The sequence below is a fragment of the Tachypleus tridentatus genome, chromosome 13 (assembly GCF_004210375.1).
Source record: "Tachypleus tridentatus isolate NWPU-2018 chromosome 13, ASM421037v1, whole genome shotgun sequence".
Lineage (NCBI taxonomy): Eukaryota > Metazoa > Arthropoda > Merostomata > Xiphosura > Limulidae > Tachypleus > Tachypleus tridentatus.
In genome coordinates this window covers 42917563-42936126 of record NC_134837.1, presented here as the reverse complement: position 1 = coordinate 42936126, position 18564 = coordinate 42917563, and the positions used below count along the sequence as shown (strand labels likewise).

General features: G+C 37.7%; 1 protein-coding gene across 12 annotated transcripts in view; it reads left to right on the top strand.

Annotated features, from left to right (window-relative positions):
• LOC143240216 (RING finger and SPRY domain-containing protein 1-like) overlaps positions 1–18564 on the top strand; it is a 70941-nt gene that overhangs the window by 32601 nt on the left and 19776 nt on the right. For all 12 annotated transcript variants that reach the window (XM_076482329.1, XM_076482322.1, XM_076482326.1 and 9 more), the window contains 2 exons: positions 8168–8234; positions 17831–17971. In XM_076482329.1, the coding sequence (XP_076338444.1) occupies positions 8168–8234; positions 17831–17971 (208 nt within the window). The remainder of the gene's footprint in view (positions 1–8167; positions 8235–17830; positions 17972–18564) is intronic.

Genomic DNA, 18564 nt, shown 5'->3' with positions numbered 1-18564 from the left:
GTTGTCCTCTTCATCCAGTTCCTGAACTGAATCTTCTGTTTAGTTTTCAGTGCCCCTCGGTGTGGATTCCTGTATGTGGTGAAGGGACCTCCCAGGGAAAGTTCTGTTCTTTCAGTTTACCTTCTCTGTGATCTAAACATCCACCCATGTGTTTGCCATGCGTGGCCACCCGTGAAGGGGAGGAGAGGATCCTGGTGGTTGAGGGGTCCAACCCTAACACACCACTTTGGCCTTGAATTCCTGTAGACGGGCGGCCTTTGGGTGGCCTCTCCTTGGGTCAGTCAGCTGGTCCACTTGGGCTATAGTCAACCAAGTACTAGTGTTGGAAGTTCTCAACGGGTTTTGTGGACATTGTGTCTGATGCTGGTGTTTGGGTATAGTGCTCACAAAACCCTGGCATTGCTGCAATGTCCTTGCATAACATTGTATTGCGTCCCCTCGTAGGGCTCCATGGTGGGTGGTGTCAGTGGGTACCGAAGTTTTCCGTTTTTCCTATGGATCATCCAATAAAAAATTTAAATAAAATAATGAAAAAACAGTAAATAGGTAAATGACCACGTCTTGAAGACGCTAAGCAGCAATCTTCAACATCTGTAACATCTGTACCCCATATTCTTGTATTCTCTTTCAGAAAAATGTCCCCTTTTTTTTTATTCAGAAGGGACTAAAGGGACTTGCTGGCTCTCCAAAATCGGAAAAGAAGCTTCAATCTGGAGACATATTGGTTGAAACATCCACATTTCAACACAGTGAACTCCTCTTGAATTCAAAGGCTATTGGGGATGTACCTATTGAGGTTACCCCTCATGCTACCTTGAATTCATCACGAGGAGTTATTGTTGAGAGGGACTTGAAGAACGTCCCCGAGGCAGAGATTCTCTCTGGTCTCTCCACTCAAGGAGTTTCTGCAGTGAGGTGCATCTCCACTCGCAAAGACGGAGTTACACTGCTGACAAATATCCTCGTTTTGACATTTACATCACCACATGCACCTGCCACCATCAAGGCAGGTTATTTAATTTTCAGGGTACGGCCGTACATTCCAAACCCTCTTGAATGTTTCCAATGTCAGAGGTTTGGCCACTCAAAGACGTTCTGTTGTGGTGGCAAAGACCACGATGCCTATGAGTGTGACATGGACCCACATTGTGTCAACTGCAATGGTTCCCACCCTTCCTACTTTCGTTCTTGCCCAAAAGGGTTGGAGGAAAAAGAGGTGCAGCATTTGAAAACGACCCATAACATTAGTTATCCTGAGGCTCGGAAATTACTGTCCGCCACTCCATCACGGACATATGCTGCTGCACTTTGTTCCACAACTACAGTGGGAGTGCAGACAGATATCTCTGTACCTCCAAGAGAATCGTTTTCAGAACAAATGAAAAGCTTTTTGACCTCCATGGTTAAAAAGGTTGATGAATCGACTTCTACACCCATCTTTGTTCCTCCCATACAGTCCAACAAATCTCAAGATCCACATCCTTCGGTTTCAAATACAGGCATTTCTCCTGATACGTCTTTTTCTCCAATCCCATGATGCAAAACAATCATTGGAATCCCCTTCCAACAACAAAGACCTGCCCCATTGACCTAGGGCAGGATCCATGGAGGTCGATAGACCTCCTCCGAATAAGGATAGTAAGGAAAAAAGACGTCATAAACAGAAGGGTTCTCCAGCCACTTCACCTACCCATCATTAAAAATGGCCACCTTGATACAATGGAACTGTCGAGGTTTACATTCTAATCTGGATGATATCAAAACGCTGATTACTTCCTACCATCCTGTATGTCTTTCCTTACAAGAAACATTTCTAAAACCTGCTGATACAGTCACAATTTGGCAGTTTTCTCTGTACAGAAATAACAGGCTGTGTGATGGACAAGTACATGGAGGGGTGGCACTATTGGTTGATCAGCATGTGCCCACCCTGTCTTTGTCACTCAACACACCCTTGGAGGCCATAGCCATCCGTGTTTCCTTGGGTTATACCATCACTGTTTGTTTTCTCTACCTGTCCTCTGGAGAGATGTATGATCAATCAGACCTTGATGCTCTCGTTGAACAGTTGCCGTCTCCATTTCTAATCCTGTGGAACTTTAATGGACATCATCCCCTCTGGGGAAGTGCTGTTATTGATAGGAGGGGTCGCTCTGTAGAGCATATGCTCTCTGATGACAATCTTTCTCTTTTCAATACTGGTTCTTCCACTTATTTTCACACACCTAGTCAGTCCTTTACTGCTATTGATCTCTTGGTTTGGTCCCCTTCATTATTTTCCCATTTTTCATGGAGGATTGACAATAATCCACTAGGCAGTGATCATTTTCCTTTTCTTTTGAGAGAGACTGGCCGTGGTCGCTGCCACCCTACCCCCATGCTCCAGTGGAAGCTGGATCAGGCAGATTGGTCCACTTTCACTGCTCTCGCAGAACTTGATCCTGCTATCGTGAATCAGCCATCAATAGACAACTGTGTGGCAGCAGTAACTGACTGTATTATACAAGCAGCTGCTCAGTGTATTCCTAAAACCTCGACACGTTTTCCATGATATCCTCGTCCGTGGTGAAATCCTGCTTGCCACTTGGCACAGAAGGCTCAAAAACGGGCCTGGGCTACTTTCCGTAGATATCCCACACTTTCGAACCGCATCGCTTTCTAACGGGCCCGTGCACATGCTAGGTGGGTAAGACAGCAAAGCCAGAAGGAATCTTGGATTAAGTTCACAACTAGCGTATCTTCTACCACCAGTTCCAAGGTCATATCGGACAGGATTCGAAAGGTCAGTGGGCAATACAATTCTGTCCCCCTCTCCATCTTACTCTCTGTTGGCCGAGAGGTTGTTGATGTCTGGAGCATCGCCGATACTCTTGGTGAAAGCTTTTGCCGGGTATCTAGCACTTATGCTTGTTCCTCCACCTTCTTGGCCATCAAGACTCGGGCAGAGCGTTCACTTCTTTCCTTTTGAACTGACTGTCGTTTTGACTATAATTGACCCTTTACACTGGTGGAACTGAAAGTGGCCCTTCATCGGTCTGGCAGTACATCTGTTAGACCTGATGATGTACACTGTGACATGCTGCACTATGTCTCTCCTGTTTCTCTTGATATTCTTCTAATTGTTTTTAACCGGATCTGGCAGGAGAATGTTTTTCCTGATGCCTAGTGCCAGGCTATTATCTTACCTTTCTCTAAACCTGGGAAAGATCCCAAGATTCCTTCACACTACCATCCAATTGCCTTGGCAAGCTGTCTCTGTAAGACCTTAGAGAGGATGGTTAATGCTCGTTTTGTTTGGTTTCTTGAATAAAACAACCTCCTCTCGCCCACCCAGTGTGGGTTCCGACGACAGGATTCCACCAAGGACCTCCTAATTCAACTTGAAACATCAATCAGAGAAGCCTTTCTCAAATGCCAACATCTTGTATCAATATTCTTTCACATTGAGAAGGCTTATGACACAACATGGAGGTATGGCATTTTGCGAGACCTCCATATATATGGGTTACGTGGCCATTCACCTGTGTTTATTAAAAAATTTTTAATGGACAGGAGATTCCAAGTTCATGTGGGTTTGACACTTTCCCGTTCTTTTGTACAGGAACTTGGGGTTCCTCAGGGCTGTGTTTTGAGTGTCACACTTTTCAGTATAAAGATAAATGCCATCACTGAACAACTCCCTCTCACTGTTGCTAACGGGCTCTATGTTGACGACTTTCACATATCTCGTGTCAGTCGTCGAACATGAGATATATTGAGTGGCAACTACAAACTGCCCTCAATCATGTACTGAAGTGGACTACGGCGAACGGTTTTAATTTTTCTCTCTCTAAAACCGTTTGCATGCACTTTTGCCACCAGTGGGGTATCCACCCTGATCCTGAACTCCATATCAGTGAAGTTTCGCTGCCAGTGGTCCCTGAGACCAAGTTTTTGGGGCTTATCTTTGACCATAAGCTGACCTTTATACCACACTTAAAGAAGCTACAGGTCAAATGCACGAGAGCACTGAACATTCTCCGTGTCCTCTCTACTGCCAGTTGGGGAGCGGATCGATGTTCTATGTTAAAGATATATCGTGCTCTTATTCATTCAAAACTCGACTATGGATCAATGGGTTATGGCTCTGCCAGACCCTCGGCCTTAAAGATGCTGGACCCCATTCATCATCAAGGATTTTGACTCTGCACGTTTGCCGTTTGCAACTGTCTTTACTGTATTCTTCGAAACTTCGCTTCTTACCAAAGCTTTTCACTTGGGGATGTGTTTTCCTTCCTCAGTGGGTCTTACTTTTTCAAAACAGATGATCTATCATTGCTCCTTTTGGCCTTTGCATCCAGGTGCAATTGGATGAATTGGGTCTGTCCTTGGAAAACATTGCAGAATCCACTGGTCAGTCCATCCCCCCGTGGCTTCTTACAGCTCCGAAATGTGACTTTTCTTTAAGTCATCTGTAAAAGGCAGATACAACTGATTGGAAGTACCATCTTTTATTTACTGAATATCTTTCGAACAACCTTTCTATTCCAATTTATATGGATGGTTCAAAATCAGGTGTTTCTGTGGGCTCTGCCATGGTTTGTTGCGGTTTGGTGATTGCGTGCAGAATCCCCTTTACAGCTTCTGTGTTCACTGTTGAACTGTATGCCATATCTCTTGCCCTGGATCATATTGAAGCTGAGCAGTACTCCGACTTCACTATATATACTGACTCCCTTAATTCTCTGCTGGCCTTGGAATCACTTCACGTTGGCTCACACCTTGTTCTCGCTGATATTCAAAGCCGACTGGCCCATTTCTCATTAACATCTACTTTTATCCAGTTTTTCTGGATACCAGGCCACGTTGGTATTCGCGGCGGGAGAGCACTTGCAGACATGGGAGCTAAATCTATCTGCTATGGCACTGTCACCACTGTGCCTATTCCATACATGGACTATGGTCCTGTATTCAAGGCTTGGCTCCGTGCCAGCTGGCAGTCCACTTGGAGTGAGCAATGTGACAACAAGCTTTTTCAAATCAAACCTTATATTGGGCTTTGGCCGTCTAGCTTCCGTAAGGTTCGGAAGGAGGAAGTTGTTCTAACTAGACTACGCATTGGTCACAGTTTTTTAACTCATCGTTTTCTTTTATCTGGAACTGATGCACCAGTGTGTAGTTTGTGTAACACTCAAATCATTGTGAGCCACATTTTACTTTCCTGCCATCGTTACAACTCTCAACAATGGCACTATTTTAAAAATGTTCTGTCCCAGGGTTTGTCTAACATTGGACGGTGTTATTGGTGATGGTGACACTGTTCACCTTGATAAAGTTTTTAATTTTTTAATGGCCATTAATCTTTTTAACCTCATTTAAGTGTTTGATATTTATTCATTTCACCTTTTTTAATTGTGGTTCCCTTTTCAGTCTCAATCTCTCTAGTTCAATTTGACATTGTAAAATGGCCAGAACATTAAATAACTCGACACCAGGACTGGAAAGGCCAACTTCAGGTGACTAACGCTGCTGTTTATCCATTTGAACTACCCGTTAGTCGTCCTGGCGAGTTGTTATTATACTTTTGCTGCATGTCATTTAACACTTTTATTACTTTACCTTTTAGTACTGGCCATAATAACACATAACCTGGAACCAGGACTGGAAAGACCAACTTCAAGTCACTGACAGTGGTTCTTGTACTTACCTGTTAGTCTTTCTGGCAGGTTATGATCATTACCATTCTGCTACAGGGAGTCCTTTGCAACTTTGTAGACTGGATGTCAACATTGGTTTTATGCCATTTTCTGTTTTTAATTGCTGTTTTGTTTATACCTTTGTTTCCTTTTACAAATTTTACTACATTTACTTTACTTTTACCTTTTTACAGGACATTTGGCTAATTTTTATTACGATTTTGCTATATGTCTTTTAACAATTATTTTACCTTTTGATAATGGCTGTTATGACAACATAACCTGGAACCAGGACTGGAAAGGCCAACTTCAGGTGACTGACAGTGGTTCTTGTACTTACCTGTTAGTCTTCCTGGCAGGTCATGATCATTACCATTTTGCTAGAGAAAGTCCTTTACAACTTCTCTTACTCTGCTTTCTCTCCTAACATTGTAGACTAGGTGTCAACATTGATTTTATACTTTTTCTGTTTTTCAATGATGTTTTGTTTTACCTTCATTCCCTGTTATGCATTTTACTACATTTAATTTATTTTTACCTTTTTACTGTACGTTTGGCACAGATAGCCTAGCTTCTTTGTGCCATAAAACACTAAATCAATCAATCAATCATAGTTTTCAGTGCTTTTTCGTTTGAACTTTTGGCTATAGCCATCTGTTCTCTGTTGCTTTGATATTTTTACCTTGGATTTCTCTCGAACTCTTTCTTACAAGGATACAATAATTTTATTCCCAAATCACACTATTCACACTACTTGGACTGTTTTGGAGAGTAATCAGATGTTTTATCCAATCACATTCCCTTCCCCTTTCTGTATGATTGTTCATACCTAATCACTTTGTTTTTATCTCAAATATGTTGTTCCCCTCTGAGGTAATCAAAGTAGTCTTTCATATTTTCATTCCACTTTTACTGTTGGGTGAGACAACTCAAGTGACTTATCTACTCCTCTGTGAAAGATGACTTATTTAATCTTTTTCGTGTCACTTCTCATAAATTTTGTAATCTTATCATTTCTCTTGGTTCTGGCCATTTCCTAGATGTTATGTTGTAGATGGAGATGTGGACAACCCCAACTCCTTTCTATCACGTGAATGGGTTTCATTTTTCTCCAATTGCCATTCTCCAGTCCTTCTAGAAGCTGTAAAAAGGACATTTGTTTGTTATTTCTTTTTTCTTACAGGTTCTACAGAAACTAGCATCTACTCTAAAGTACATAAAAATGTATGTACACTTGGAAGAGTGAAACCCACCATGTGGCTATTGTTGCTTTACAGGGAATATTTCCTTTTCCCAACATCCACATAAAGTAGAAGATAACAGAAAGTGTTAAGCTTATCTGCTTTTTCTCATAGTGTATTGCAACTTCCAGCAAACAGTACCATTGTGGTTCAGTACCCTCTCACCTGACCAGTTATTGCTGTCTTTTTTTGCAGTAAGCTATTGCACATTATATGGTAATGTAATGATTCCCTTTCAGTTTGAGCATTCTTTAGTGTTCTTACCTTTACAAACTTCTATCTCCTGTTTTCCTTTAGTATAGTAGGAGAACCCTTGTTTTCTCAGTACTTAATCACTGAGAAGGTTAACATAGAGAGTTCTCCCATTTTTTGAGACTGAGTGGGTAATCCATTCCATTGGAAATAGAACATGGATGTTTAACTAGAAGTGTAGTATAAGTAATCTTTACAATAACAATTAGACCATCCCTTAGGGTTTAGACCTGAGATTATTGCCAAAGCTGTACTACACATACATAATCTGGTGATCATCTGAGATATACAAACCTTTTGAGCTGTTTTTAAATTTTGTTAGCCTCTGCAACACTTTAGCACCACACAGGAGGTCCTTTTAACAGTATCTTTTTGCATTACCACTTGTATTGTGTGAAGACTATACTTGAAATGTCTGCAGTCTCCCAGTAGGTCTTGTATCATCTCCTGTTTAGTGGGTGACACATACTGCAAGTTTTCCCTTTCTGTAAATATACTCTCGGAAAAAAATCTCTTCCTTTCAATTTCTTTTATGTACACTTCTCCATCTATTGTCTTCTTAATGTGGGGTTTTAGCTACGTGTTATGTGGAGAGGTGAGTACTGTTTCTGAAGTTATTTTCTTAAACTAGAAATGTGTTTGATAGTTAGCTGTGAGAAAAAAAACCTCAACTTTTTCACATCTACTGTGTTTCTCTTGCTTCATCATAAATGATTCTTTGTTGAAATACTAGTGCTTATGAGGTTTATTGGACATGGAGGATGTATCGTACTCCTACTGATGGAGGTTTATAGCCTAATGCTGGTGGAAAATTCTTTCAAAGCTTGGTGCATGGTCAAAACTATTAAACAGTGACACATCGTAATAGTTATCTGTTTTCTAGAGAGGTAAGTATTTGTGTGAAACACACTGTCAGGTAAGGAAAATGTTAATACTTTTTTTTTGGAAATAAATATCTATGTTAGTGTGAAATTTAATTAAAGGTTTTGTTCTTTTCAGGAACCTGATTTTAACACATTTGTCACGCTTTTTTCCTTGATTGCCTTAGAAAAATTTGCTCAAACAAGTGAGTTATGCAGTTTTAATTTTTTTTTTCTTATAGAAAATAATTTAATATTTGTATTATGTTTCCTGAAACACACTTACCTCTTTTTCCCACTTTAGTTTCTTTTCTCTGCCCATCTAAGCATTGGTATGAATTATACCTCACTTCAGTTATACCCCACTATATCAATTTCAATCTTGTGACTCTACACCTATGTCTTTGCACCCTCTATACCAGATTTGTATATAAATTGCCTATTATTACTTTTTATTTACTTTTTCTTAACAGAAGTGACAACAATAGTTTTGCATGAATACTGTAAATTCATCTTCAGTGTAATTACATTTTCTAATAGACTTATTCTTAGAATATGAATATGCATGTTCATGTCACCTGATTTTCCTCTTCTACCACCTTTTGGATCTGGAATTATTTGGGCACTGGAGGAGTGTCATCTTCCATGTAGGACATACAGTCCTTCATATGCAGAGAGATAAATTCTTACATGCCATCTGATATTTTTTCTTCTGTTGGCTCTGAAGCAAAGTTTATAGGATATTAAGAGGAGACTGGTGAGAATATTTACTCTTATATTTACGAAACTGTCCTTTGCTCAAGCATGAGCCTCAGGCAGACATTCTTCCTCCAGTATTTTTTTTTGCAACTAATATGTTAAGTTTTTAATGTTTAGAGTATCTATCCTTTAGCTTACAAATAATCTCCTCCTTTATTTGGGGGTAAATCAGTCATTTGATTATCTGATTCTTCCACCTTTACCAGACATTGCTATTCATAAAAGGATATTTCCTACTCACTTGAGAGAGGGCTCTTCATGCCTGTTATTGGATCAGCATGACTTGGCTTTCCATCATCTGGAGAAACCTCATTTGGACCCTCAGAGGTCATATTCTCTTCTTCCTCTTTGAGGTTCCAGACAAGATACTATGGTTTGCCTTAATCATTGTCAGTTTCCAGAATTTTCTGTAAGTAACTTACAACAGATCTCACTTATCACAGATCTCCTGTGCAGTTTCCAGGTGATCTTAGTCATTTATTGACTTATGCTCTCTTTTGGTATCTTGGTTGAGTTGTTATTGGAATCTTTTGGAGAGAGATGCCTTGCTGGTGAGAGTTCACTTTCCTGTTTTGGCCCTTAGAGATCTCAGAGAAGCTCCTTTTCTTAAGCAGTCTGCTTTTGCTGATATTCCTGATTCTATGGAATTTCAAGAGGATGTGGCCTAAGCTTTTCAATTTTCCATGGATCTTCTAAAGGATGTTTTCCTGACCTCCAGCTTTGGCACAAAAATCCATAAGAATACAAAGGCAATCCCAACCTTACAAGCAGGTGACTATCTTATAGGGTTAGGTCCTTTGGGGTCTTGACTCATAGGGTTTATGTCAGTACAGGAGATCTTCATCAAAAATCAGTGGGTCATTCAAGTTCTCAGGAAAGGATTGGTCATTCAGTTCACTTCTCCTCTGTTGTCTCTCATATTAATTGGCTTTCCACTCCGAAAGAACTTTGTTGCTTCCAGCCATCAAGCACAAGTCATCCAGGATCTACACAAAGAGGCCATAGAGTACATTAATTCCTCTTTCAAGGGTTTTTATTACTAACTGTTTAGAGTACAAAAAGACAGGCAGTTGGCAATTTGTCATTGACCTTTCTCAGCTCTATTGATTCCTCCAGCTTCCTCAGTTTTCAATGGGGTCATTTCTTTTCCTTCAGTGTCTCTTTTTCATCTCGGCTATGGATGACAAAATTCAATATTGCTAATGCTTACATTCATGTTCTGGTCATGAAGTCCTCATGGCATTATCTCCGTTTTGAGCATGACAGCCAAATTTTTCAGTTTCTTGCTCTTTCATTTTGTCTTACATGTGCCACATGTTTTTTGTTGGATAGTCAGGTCTTTTTCATGTCATTTTCACTCATTCACCATTCATACTCACCATTACATGAACGAATGGCTTCTTCTTCTTCCCCTTTCTGTCACTTAGTGGAACTTCACTTAAACCCTGTATTTCAGAATACCTGGTATGGGTATTAAAACTTTTATTGATAAGGAGAAAACAACATTTCAACCTTCCTAGGTCATTTTCAGGTTAAGAAAGAGAGAGTTTGAATGTGACCATTGACATGCCTTCAGGACGAGAATATAAACAAGTTCTGGATTGTAGGGGCATTGCAGGTGGATGTTATTAATTAGTATGGGTATAAAGGTGTTCCTTTATATTGGTTTAATTTTGGTTTTAGTTGTTGTACAAGTAGGGCTTCTTTGAATTTGCATTTGTTTATATTAAGTTGGGAAACAAATATTTCTGTTACTTTCAGATACTAGATGATTTCTCTTGAGCACACAAACATCAGGTCATTTTCTTTGCTTGATATGTTTCAGGTGTATTGAAAATTTAGTGGCCAACCACTTATTTTGTTATGACAGAACTCCTCCCATGGAATAGATGCTCCATCCTCAAGTTTTTCATTGGATTTGCTGCCAACTCAGAACACTTAAAATCACAGCTTTTGCCATGCACTAGAATGCTTAGCTCCTATCCTTCTTGTCTCCTATACCTCACTCTGTTGTAGGACTGAAAAGGCTAACTTCAGGTGACTGGTGATTTTTGAACTTACCTGTTAGTCTTCCTGGCAAGTTATGATAATTACAATTATGGTACAGAAAGTCCTTTGCAACTTGTATTACTGTAGTTTTTCTCTTACTTCTGTAAACTAGATGTAAATTTGGTTTTAATGCTATTTATGTTGTTTTTTTAAACTTTGTTTTGTTTTACCTTAATTTCCTTTTATGAATTTTACTAATTTTACTTTTTACTGGATGTTTGGTGCAGATGGCCTAGTTGATTTGTGCCATAAAACACAAAACCTTCCAACAACTCTCTGGCTTTGGGCATAGATTCTCTCAGTCAGGATTCGACTGGTCTTCATCTTTGTGCATTAACTCTGATTAATCTGTTTGTTGTCCAAGGTTCTTGCACTAATTCACTCCGCATTCTGTCATATTCTTTTGGTGGAATTACATTGGCTGGATTAGCCTTGGTTTCCACTCCTCCATTATCTTCAAGAGTTTCAACCTCTTCCCCTTTCTTTTTTACCATCTCTTGTACATCAGCTCCAGTCAGATGTTTTTCATTCAGCAATCAATATTCTTTGACTTCACACCTGGCTTTTATGCAGTCCATCACACGACACCAGGTATCGACTTCTTTAGTGATGTCATTATTAATGCAGTCCAGTATGCATTCTTCTTTGGATGTGTATCAAAGAAAATGGTTTACTTATTGTCAATGGTCCCACTGTTTTGCATATTTCTCAGTTTCTGACATGGTTATTTGACAAAGGTTTAACACTCTTATCTGTTGCCTTGTATAAATGTTTTTTGTCAACTACCTTTTCATTTTTCTAAGAGAAGAAAAGTTTTTGAATTCTCAGTTTTATCATTCCTTTGTGAATTGTTTTAGGTTATCCAACCTTATCAGACTTTCCAAGTTCCTACTTGAGATATCATGATGGTTCTCCATACCATATCTTGTTCACTTTTTGAACCTTTGAGATCATGTTCACTGTGTCATGTTTTACTTAAAACTTATTTTCTTCTGTTATTTACTAGAGTCTGTTGATGTTTGGGTGTTTTTTTGCATTTCATGTTCACAGGATTCTTTACCATTCCACTTGTGTTCTGTTATATCCAAACAGTTTTTTTCTACCCATAGCATCAGTGGCTAGAGAAGGAGATAAGGCTTTCTCTCTTATTCATCTTCCCTTTATTTCAAATTTATATAATTGCTTGCATTTCGATTGTCTCTTATGCGTAGGTCTGGCTCTTTGATGTTTTGTAGCATCCAGTGCAGTGTGGGAGTCTTTACCACTATCAGTTTACAGCTGCTGTAATGGTGGACAGAGGAGTGTTCTTTCTGAGTGATGTTTGAACACTATTCCATTCAAGAAGAAGAGAGCCAAGCTGGATACCTTCCAAGCTATAACACTGTATGGTTTTTCCAGAAGTTTGGTGGAAGCAGAACTACTCTATATGGTAGCCTTTTCATAATTCTACTGACCAGTTGGGTTTAATGTGGCCCTTCTTTTTTGTCATCATATTCCATATCACAGAAGAGCCCTCAACTCCTTGTAATTCCACAAGTGAAGCATGAAGTCATTTTACCATTAGTTGAATTTTGTTTATTCCATTTTTTCCTCATATTTTGAGAGGCAGAGGTGTTTCCTTTCCTCTTAAGTTATGGAGGATTTAAGTTTGGAATCCCAGGCTGAATGATCTGTGTTTTCTTGAAGTTGAGTGAGGCATGAATGACCTCATAATTCTGAGTCTGGTTTGTTGTGTTTCTTACATAATTCCAGTGGCTTGCATACAGCATTCTGTAACTTTCAGATTTGGTTCCTGGTCTTTTAATACTGAGTTTAGTTAATTGCATTTTGTGCTTTTTCAGGTTGAGGTGAAAGTTTGTCCACTTTTGTGTTGCTTGCCTCCTCTTCATACTTCTGGTGGTTCAACATGCAATATTTTGTAACTTTCAGGTTGGATTTGTTTAAAATCTCAAATTACTATAATACCATTATATCGTACTGCAGCCCTTATGCCCTAGCCACTACTCAGTGCAATGTGGAACCTCATCTGCATAATAGGGTCTGGATAACTCTTGAAAACACATATGATATTTCCATATCAAATGCATGTTGCAGGAGGAACCAATTTTGGAATAGATGTCCCTTCTTGCATGTTTCTTCTCATGATATGGTTTGACACTGTGGCTGATTGGCCTTTACCACCCATATTTTAGGTTTCTTTTTATCTGGGTGAAGAACACAGCTGTTCCAGAAGTAGTGTGGATTCTACTTGTGTACCATACTGTCTCAATTTGTACATGTTTTATGTGTGGATGCTCACTGTATGAATCTTGCCCCCACCAGTCCCTCCACATTGTCAGTGTGGAATTCTAGACAAAGTGTAAGTGGAGTTGTATTTTGGAAGTTTACATTTTCCTAAACTGAAAAGGCATTTCCAATAATACTTAACTCCACTCATGCAATACTACAGTTTTTCTTTGATGGCTGATGTTCAGGTCTGATAATTTTGCTAGTCTTGAAAAAAATGAATAAGAAGCAATAACAGGAAGCTTTTATACAGATTTGGTATAGAGGGTGTACTAACACAAATGAAGAGAATCACAATATTAAAATTGTTATAGTGGGGTAAAAAGACTGGAGCAAGTGATATGTAATTCACACCAATACTTAGATGGGCAGAGAAGAGAAACTTTCATTGGCATAAAACTAAAGAGTGAGAAGAGGTTAGTATTATCAGAAATACATTTTCAGTACAGAATTATAATTTTAGGAATTAAAATTGTGTTATTAAATGCTAAAATATTTTAGCAGTCTTGCATGGTGGAAAGTTAAAAGTTTGTTTAAAGAAATATATAAATTTTAACATTTTATTTTGTTCCTAAAAGGGAAGAGTAGTACTGTTTTTATGAAGAGGTTGATTGGGTTTATGTTTGTTTTAACAATCAGACTTGGTTTGTCAAGAATCAAATGTGTTCCATTTATTTTAATTTTGTAGTATATAGTTACTAGGTTATTCTCTCCTTGTAGTTTAAACTAAATGTAAAAGTATTTCTTATGTATTAATTATAACTAATATTTAATTATTTTGTTGCATCTTAAGACACTAAGTATGAAATGGGTGAAGCTTGTACAGGAAATGTGCAAAAATTAATTATTCGTACCTTTACTTTTGAAATGAACAGTATTTTCCAAGTACTGTTTTGTTCCTAGGTAAAATTGTTTTGGTTCATTTTTTAATTTAATGTAGTATTTACCACTTTAAATTACTGTAATGTCTACTTTTGCTAATATTTTGATCACTTTCAACATTTTCAAAGTGTCTTTCAACAACGGTGGAGTTTAAGGTGAAAAAAGGCCCTTTATTATGTGGTTCACTTTAACTGCATGATATACTGCAATTGTTTTGCTTACAGAATCCACTCAACATTTTTGGAATTAAAATATTTTGTTAAATGTATTGAGATTCATGTTGATGCATTATTGACTGTAAAATGTTTTTATTGCTATTGTTTGACATGGTTAGTATGCTAATTAGCTTAAACAGTATATAGTGTACAAAATGTTAATCAAAAGCAAGAAATCAAGCTAGTAAACACAGTGTTGTAACCAATCACAAAATCTTGCATTTTAATGGTTTTTGTCAAGCTTCTTATGCCAAATTATCACTTTATCAACAAATGAGGATTTTCCACAGTTACTTATACATCTTAAAATAACCTTTCATTCTTTTTACAATCAGTGCACAATTACTTAGTTCATAATGCCTAAAGAATATAAATATATTACACTATGTAACACAAATTTTGTTCCTGGATAGTATGTATTATTTCTTAATTGCTTATGTTGTCAAAGTATAGAAAATGGCCATTATTCCCTTCAAACTTTGTTTTTGTGACCTGGATAATGAAATTTAGAAATTAACTTATTTTTTATGTAAAATTGGGCAAATTTGCACATTTTCATTTTACATTAGGTCTGAATAAAACAACATATGAATCAAGATTTACATGTAGTTATACTAAAGTTGTACAAAAATGAACACAAATGTTTAGAAGTGGGTAGTTTTTCAAGATTTGCAACTGTAATGTAAATCACTTTCACATATCAGCCCCCAAATATAGTCTCCCATCATGTTTTTGTTATACACTCCTTGATAGTTGCATTCAAAGTCCAGTATGTCTTGGTGAAAGGGCACGCCTTGTTCCTCTGACTATGCTTCCATGTTCTCCTTGAATTTATCAAGATGAGCATCAAGGATATGGACTTTCAGGGACATCCTACAGCCAATTTTGCCATAGTTCTTCACCAGAGCCTCAACCAGTTCCATATAATATACAGCCTTGTAATTGCCCAAGAAGCCCCGAACCACTGCAACAAAGCTGCCCCAAGCTTTTTTTCCCTTCCTACTGAGCTTCTTGAGGAATTCTGTGCACTCCATGATCTTCTTTATTTGTGGTCCAACTAAGACACCAGCTCTGATCTTTGCCTCAGATAGCTTAGGGAAGAAGTCTCTAAGGTACTTGAAGGCTGCAGACTCCTTGTCAAGAGCTGTGACAAATTGTTTCATAAGACCCAATTTTATGTTCAATGGTGGGAAAAACACCTTCTGGAGGTCCACTAGTGGCTCACACTTGACATTGTGCCTTCCCACAGAGAACTCAGTCCGTTGTGGCCAGTGACTCTTGTTGTAGTACACTGCGGCATCTCTGTTGTCCCAAAGGCAAAGATAACAGGGAAACTTGGTAAAGCCTCCTTGGAGACCCATCAGGAATGCCACCATTTTGAAGTCTCTGATAACCTCCTAGCCCATACTCATCATACATCAAGGCTTCTAGCAAGGTCTTGATGCTGTTGTATTTCTCTTTGAGGTGCACCGAATGAGCCGGGGAAAGAGATGGATATTTATTCCCATTAAGGAGCAGCACAGCTTTGAGGCTTTTACAACATTCTAGAAAGTTCTTGAAAATTCTTGTAAGTTTGAGAAAATTTTCTATCAGCTACTCAGCACTGAATCTACCTGGAATGTTCTGGAAAATGGGTAAGTTTGAAAATTTCATTACCCAGGTCACAAAAGCAAAGTTTGAAGAGAAAAATAGGTCTTTTCCATTTACTGTAGGCATAAGCAATTGGGAAATGACACTTTCTGCCAAGGAAGAAGAAAAAGTAAAAATTTTGTTACATAGTGTTATTTGTCATCTGGGAGCAAATATCAAAGGGACTCTGGGCTCTATAATGTAGAACAGAGAACTTATTAGAGAAAAGAAGTGTCTGCATGTAATGATGATTTCTATGATGGTTGTTACCAGCATTATTATAATGATGAACAATCTACTGTACATCATGACCTAGTCATTGTAGTCAACCATAATGGACACAAAAGATTGCATATGTCTTCCCTCTCCTTTAAGAAGAGCAGTCATTGTTCCCATCTTGTGAGTTTCAAAGAGCGTGAAATTAGAAATAAAGCCACATACGTTGTTTGCCCTAAATGTAGGTAATTACTTCAGTATTGTTCCACTTGGGGCAAAATCCATATTTCATAACAGCTTATTATTTCTGTGCCAGTGGTATGGAAATTTTTTTTTGAACTGTATTAAATTGATGGGACCACACATTTTAATAGGACTGATACCATGAATGTAATGGTGAGCTCCAGAATAGTTGCACAGAGATTGAAAGAGATAAACTTTGATCAGTTGCAGGCTCCCAATAGAGGTGTACCTCAGCCATACAGAATCTCAGAGATTTCCTTTAATGGTGTAATATCCCAACTCCCATCTTTGAAAAACACTCATGAAATCTTTTCAAGCATATTTAGTTGTTCTGTTGGTTAAGCTTCATACTGGCTTGTTAGACAGGGTTTTATCAGTTGTTTTGGGATTTAATCATCCTCTGGCTATACAAAGAATAGTCTACCTGGCTAGTGCACCTTTTATCAATAACGTTTTTTTTCACTTTATTTGAAACTTATTTCTCGTGAAGAAGTAACTGGCATCCACTTAGCTCTATGGCAAGAGGACTGATGACCAATGGGAAAGATAATATGGAAGCCTTACTTCTAGATGGACATTATGTCTACGTAAAAGAAAATGCTGAGGAGTTAGAGCATTCTTAAATTATATTCCATGTGTACGTAATGTATACCATGGGAACATATCTTGCTGGTGGGAGAAGTAATAATGCTATGATACTGTCTGTTGAAGGCATCTGAAAGTGGATACAGCTATATGATATTGATGTTGTGGATCATGGTTTTAGAAATGCACTTTAGCTTACGCATAACCTTTAACTGTAACACAGATGTCATCTTTCTTCAAAGATGGAAGCAACATGCAAATGGTACCAAGACTGGATACCAGTGTGCACAGGGTAGTGGAAGCAGTCAATGGCCATATTAAACAATGTAAGTTATTAAATATGGTCTTCATTTCATAAGTGATTACATCTGAATTGTTAGTGTCCTTTTAAGTTGTGACTATCCTAATCTTGTACAAATACAAATTATCACTACTGTAGCAGAATACAGACCTGAACTGTGGAAGATGACCAACAAGCTGTGGAACGTTGTGGAAAAAATGGAAGCCCATGAAGCTTTCTAAAACTATTTGAAGATGACCTTCTTCCCTTAACACTGAATATTTATCATCCTAAACAAGCAAAATCTCATGCTTTTGACATGTTTCTTATAGTGCGTTATATGATACCTGGATCAGCAAAAACATGATTATCTATTACATGCAAAAATGGATTTTTTGTTTGTTTGTTTATTGGACATTACCTTTTATAAGAAAAATTATTCAAAAAGAGATCTATCTACTCCTGCAGATCTTCATAATGTAGCATAAGTTAGAGATGACTTGGACAAAGTATTTTGATGTAACATATGTTCTGTTAAATGTATCTCAAACAAATACAAGTTAAATTGTAGAAATCTAGTTGTAGTTACTGTATTCATGTTGTAGTACTTTTTCTTTTGTTAATACTTTATAAATATACAGTGTTTTTCTTTATTTAGGTGAAAATAAGTTAACAATCAACAAATACCTTTCATCCATGCTCCAGAACCCCTTACTTTTACTAGAGAAGTGGGTGGGTAGTGAAGACTATGTTAAAAAGCAAGTGGGATTTTGTGCCGAGTGGTGTTTGGACAACTTATGTAAGTAGCAGCTAATATTTTATCTTTACTTATGTCTAGGGAATCTAATTTTAATCTGAGATAAAACTATAGGGAATACAGGGATGTGTTTAAAAAAGAAATCAGAAGATGCTTTTGAGAACCAGCTGTCAAATAGCATTAAATATGACAGCAAGGATTTTTTATTGTAAAGGTAAGTAAAATGTTGAAAGGAGAATTGGGACACTTAAAGGTTGCTGGTGGCAAGATTTCGGTTGAAAATGTAAATGTTCTTTTGTTGTTTTTTTCAAGAGAGAAAGAATGTGTTAAACATTCTCTAAGAAATATTTTAATAGACCTAAATCATGTAGATATATCATTTGTTTGCTAGTAAGTAAAAGAAAAAAAGGTTTAAGAGTTTAAAAATTTATAAAACACAAACAGTGTTTTCCCCAGGATTTAAAAGGATGTTAAATAATGCAATTTCTATTCACTTGGTTCTCTCACCATTTAAAAAAATAAGAAGCAGTAATACAGTATTTCATGTCTTAAAAACACGTACTGTAAAACTAACTTTGTAAATTTAATTCTTTAACTTTTAAATATATTTATTTTCTGTAACAGGGAATACATTT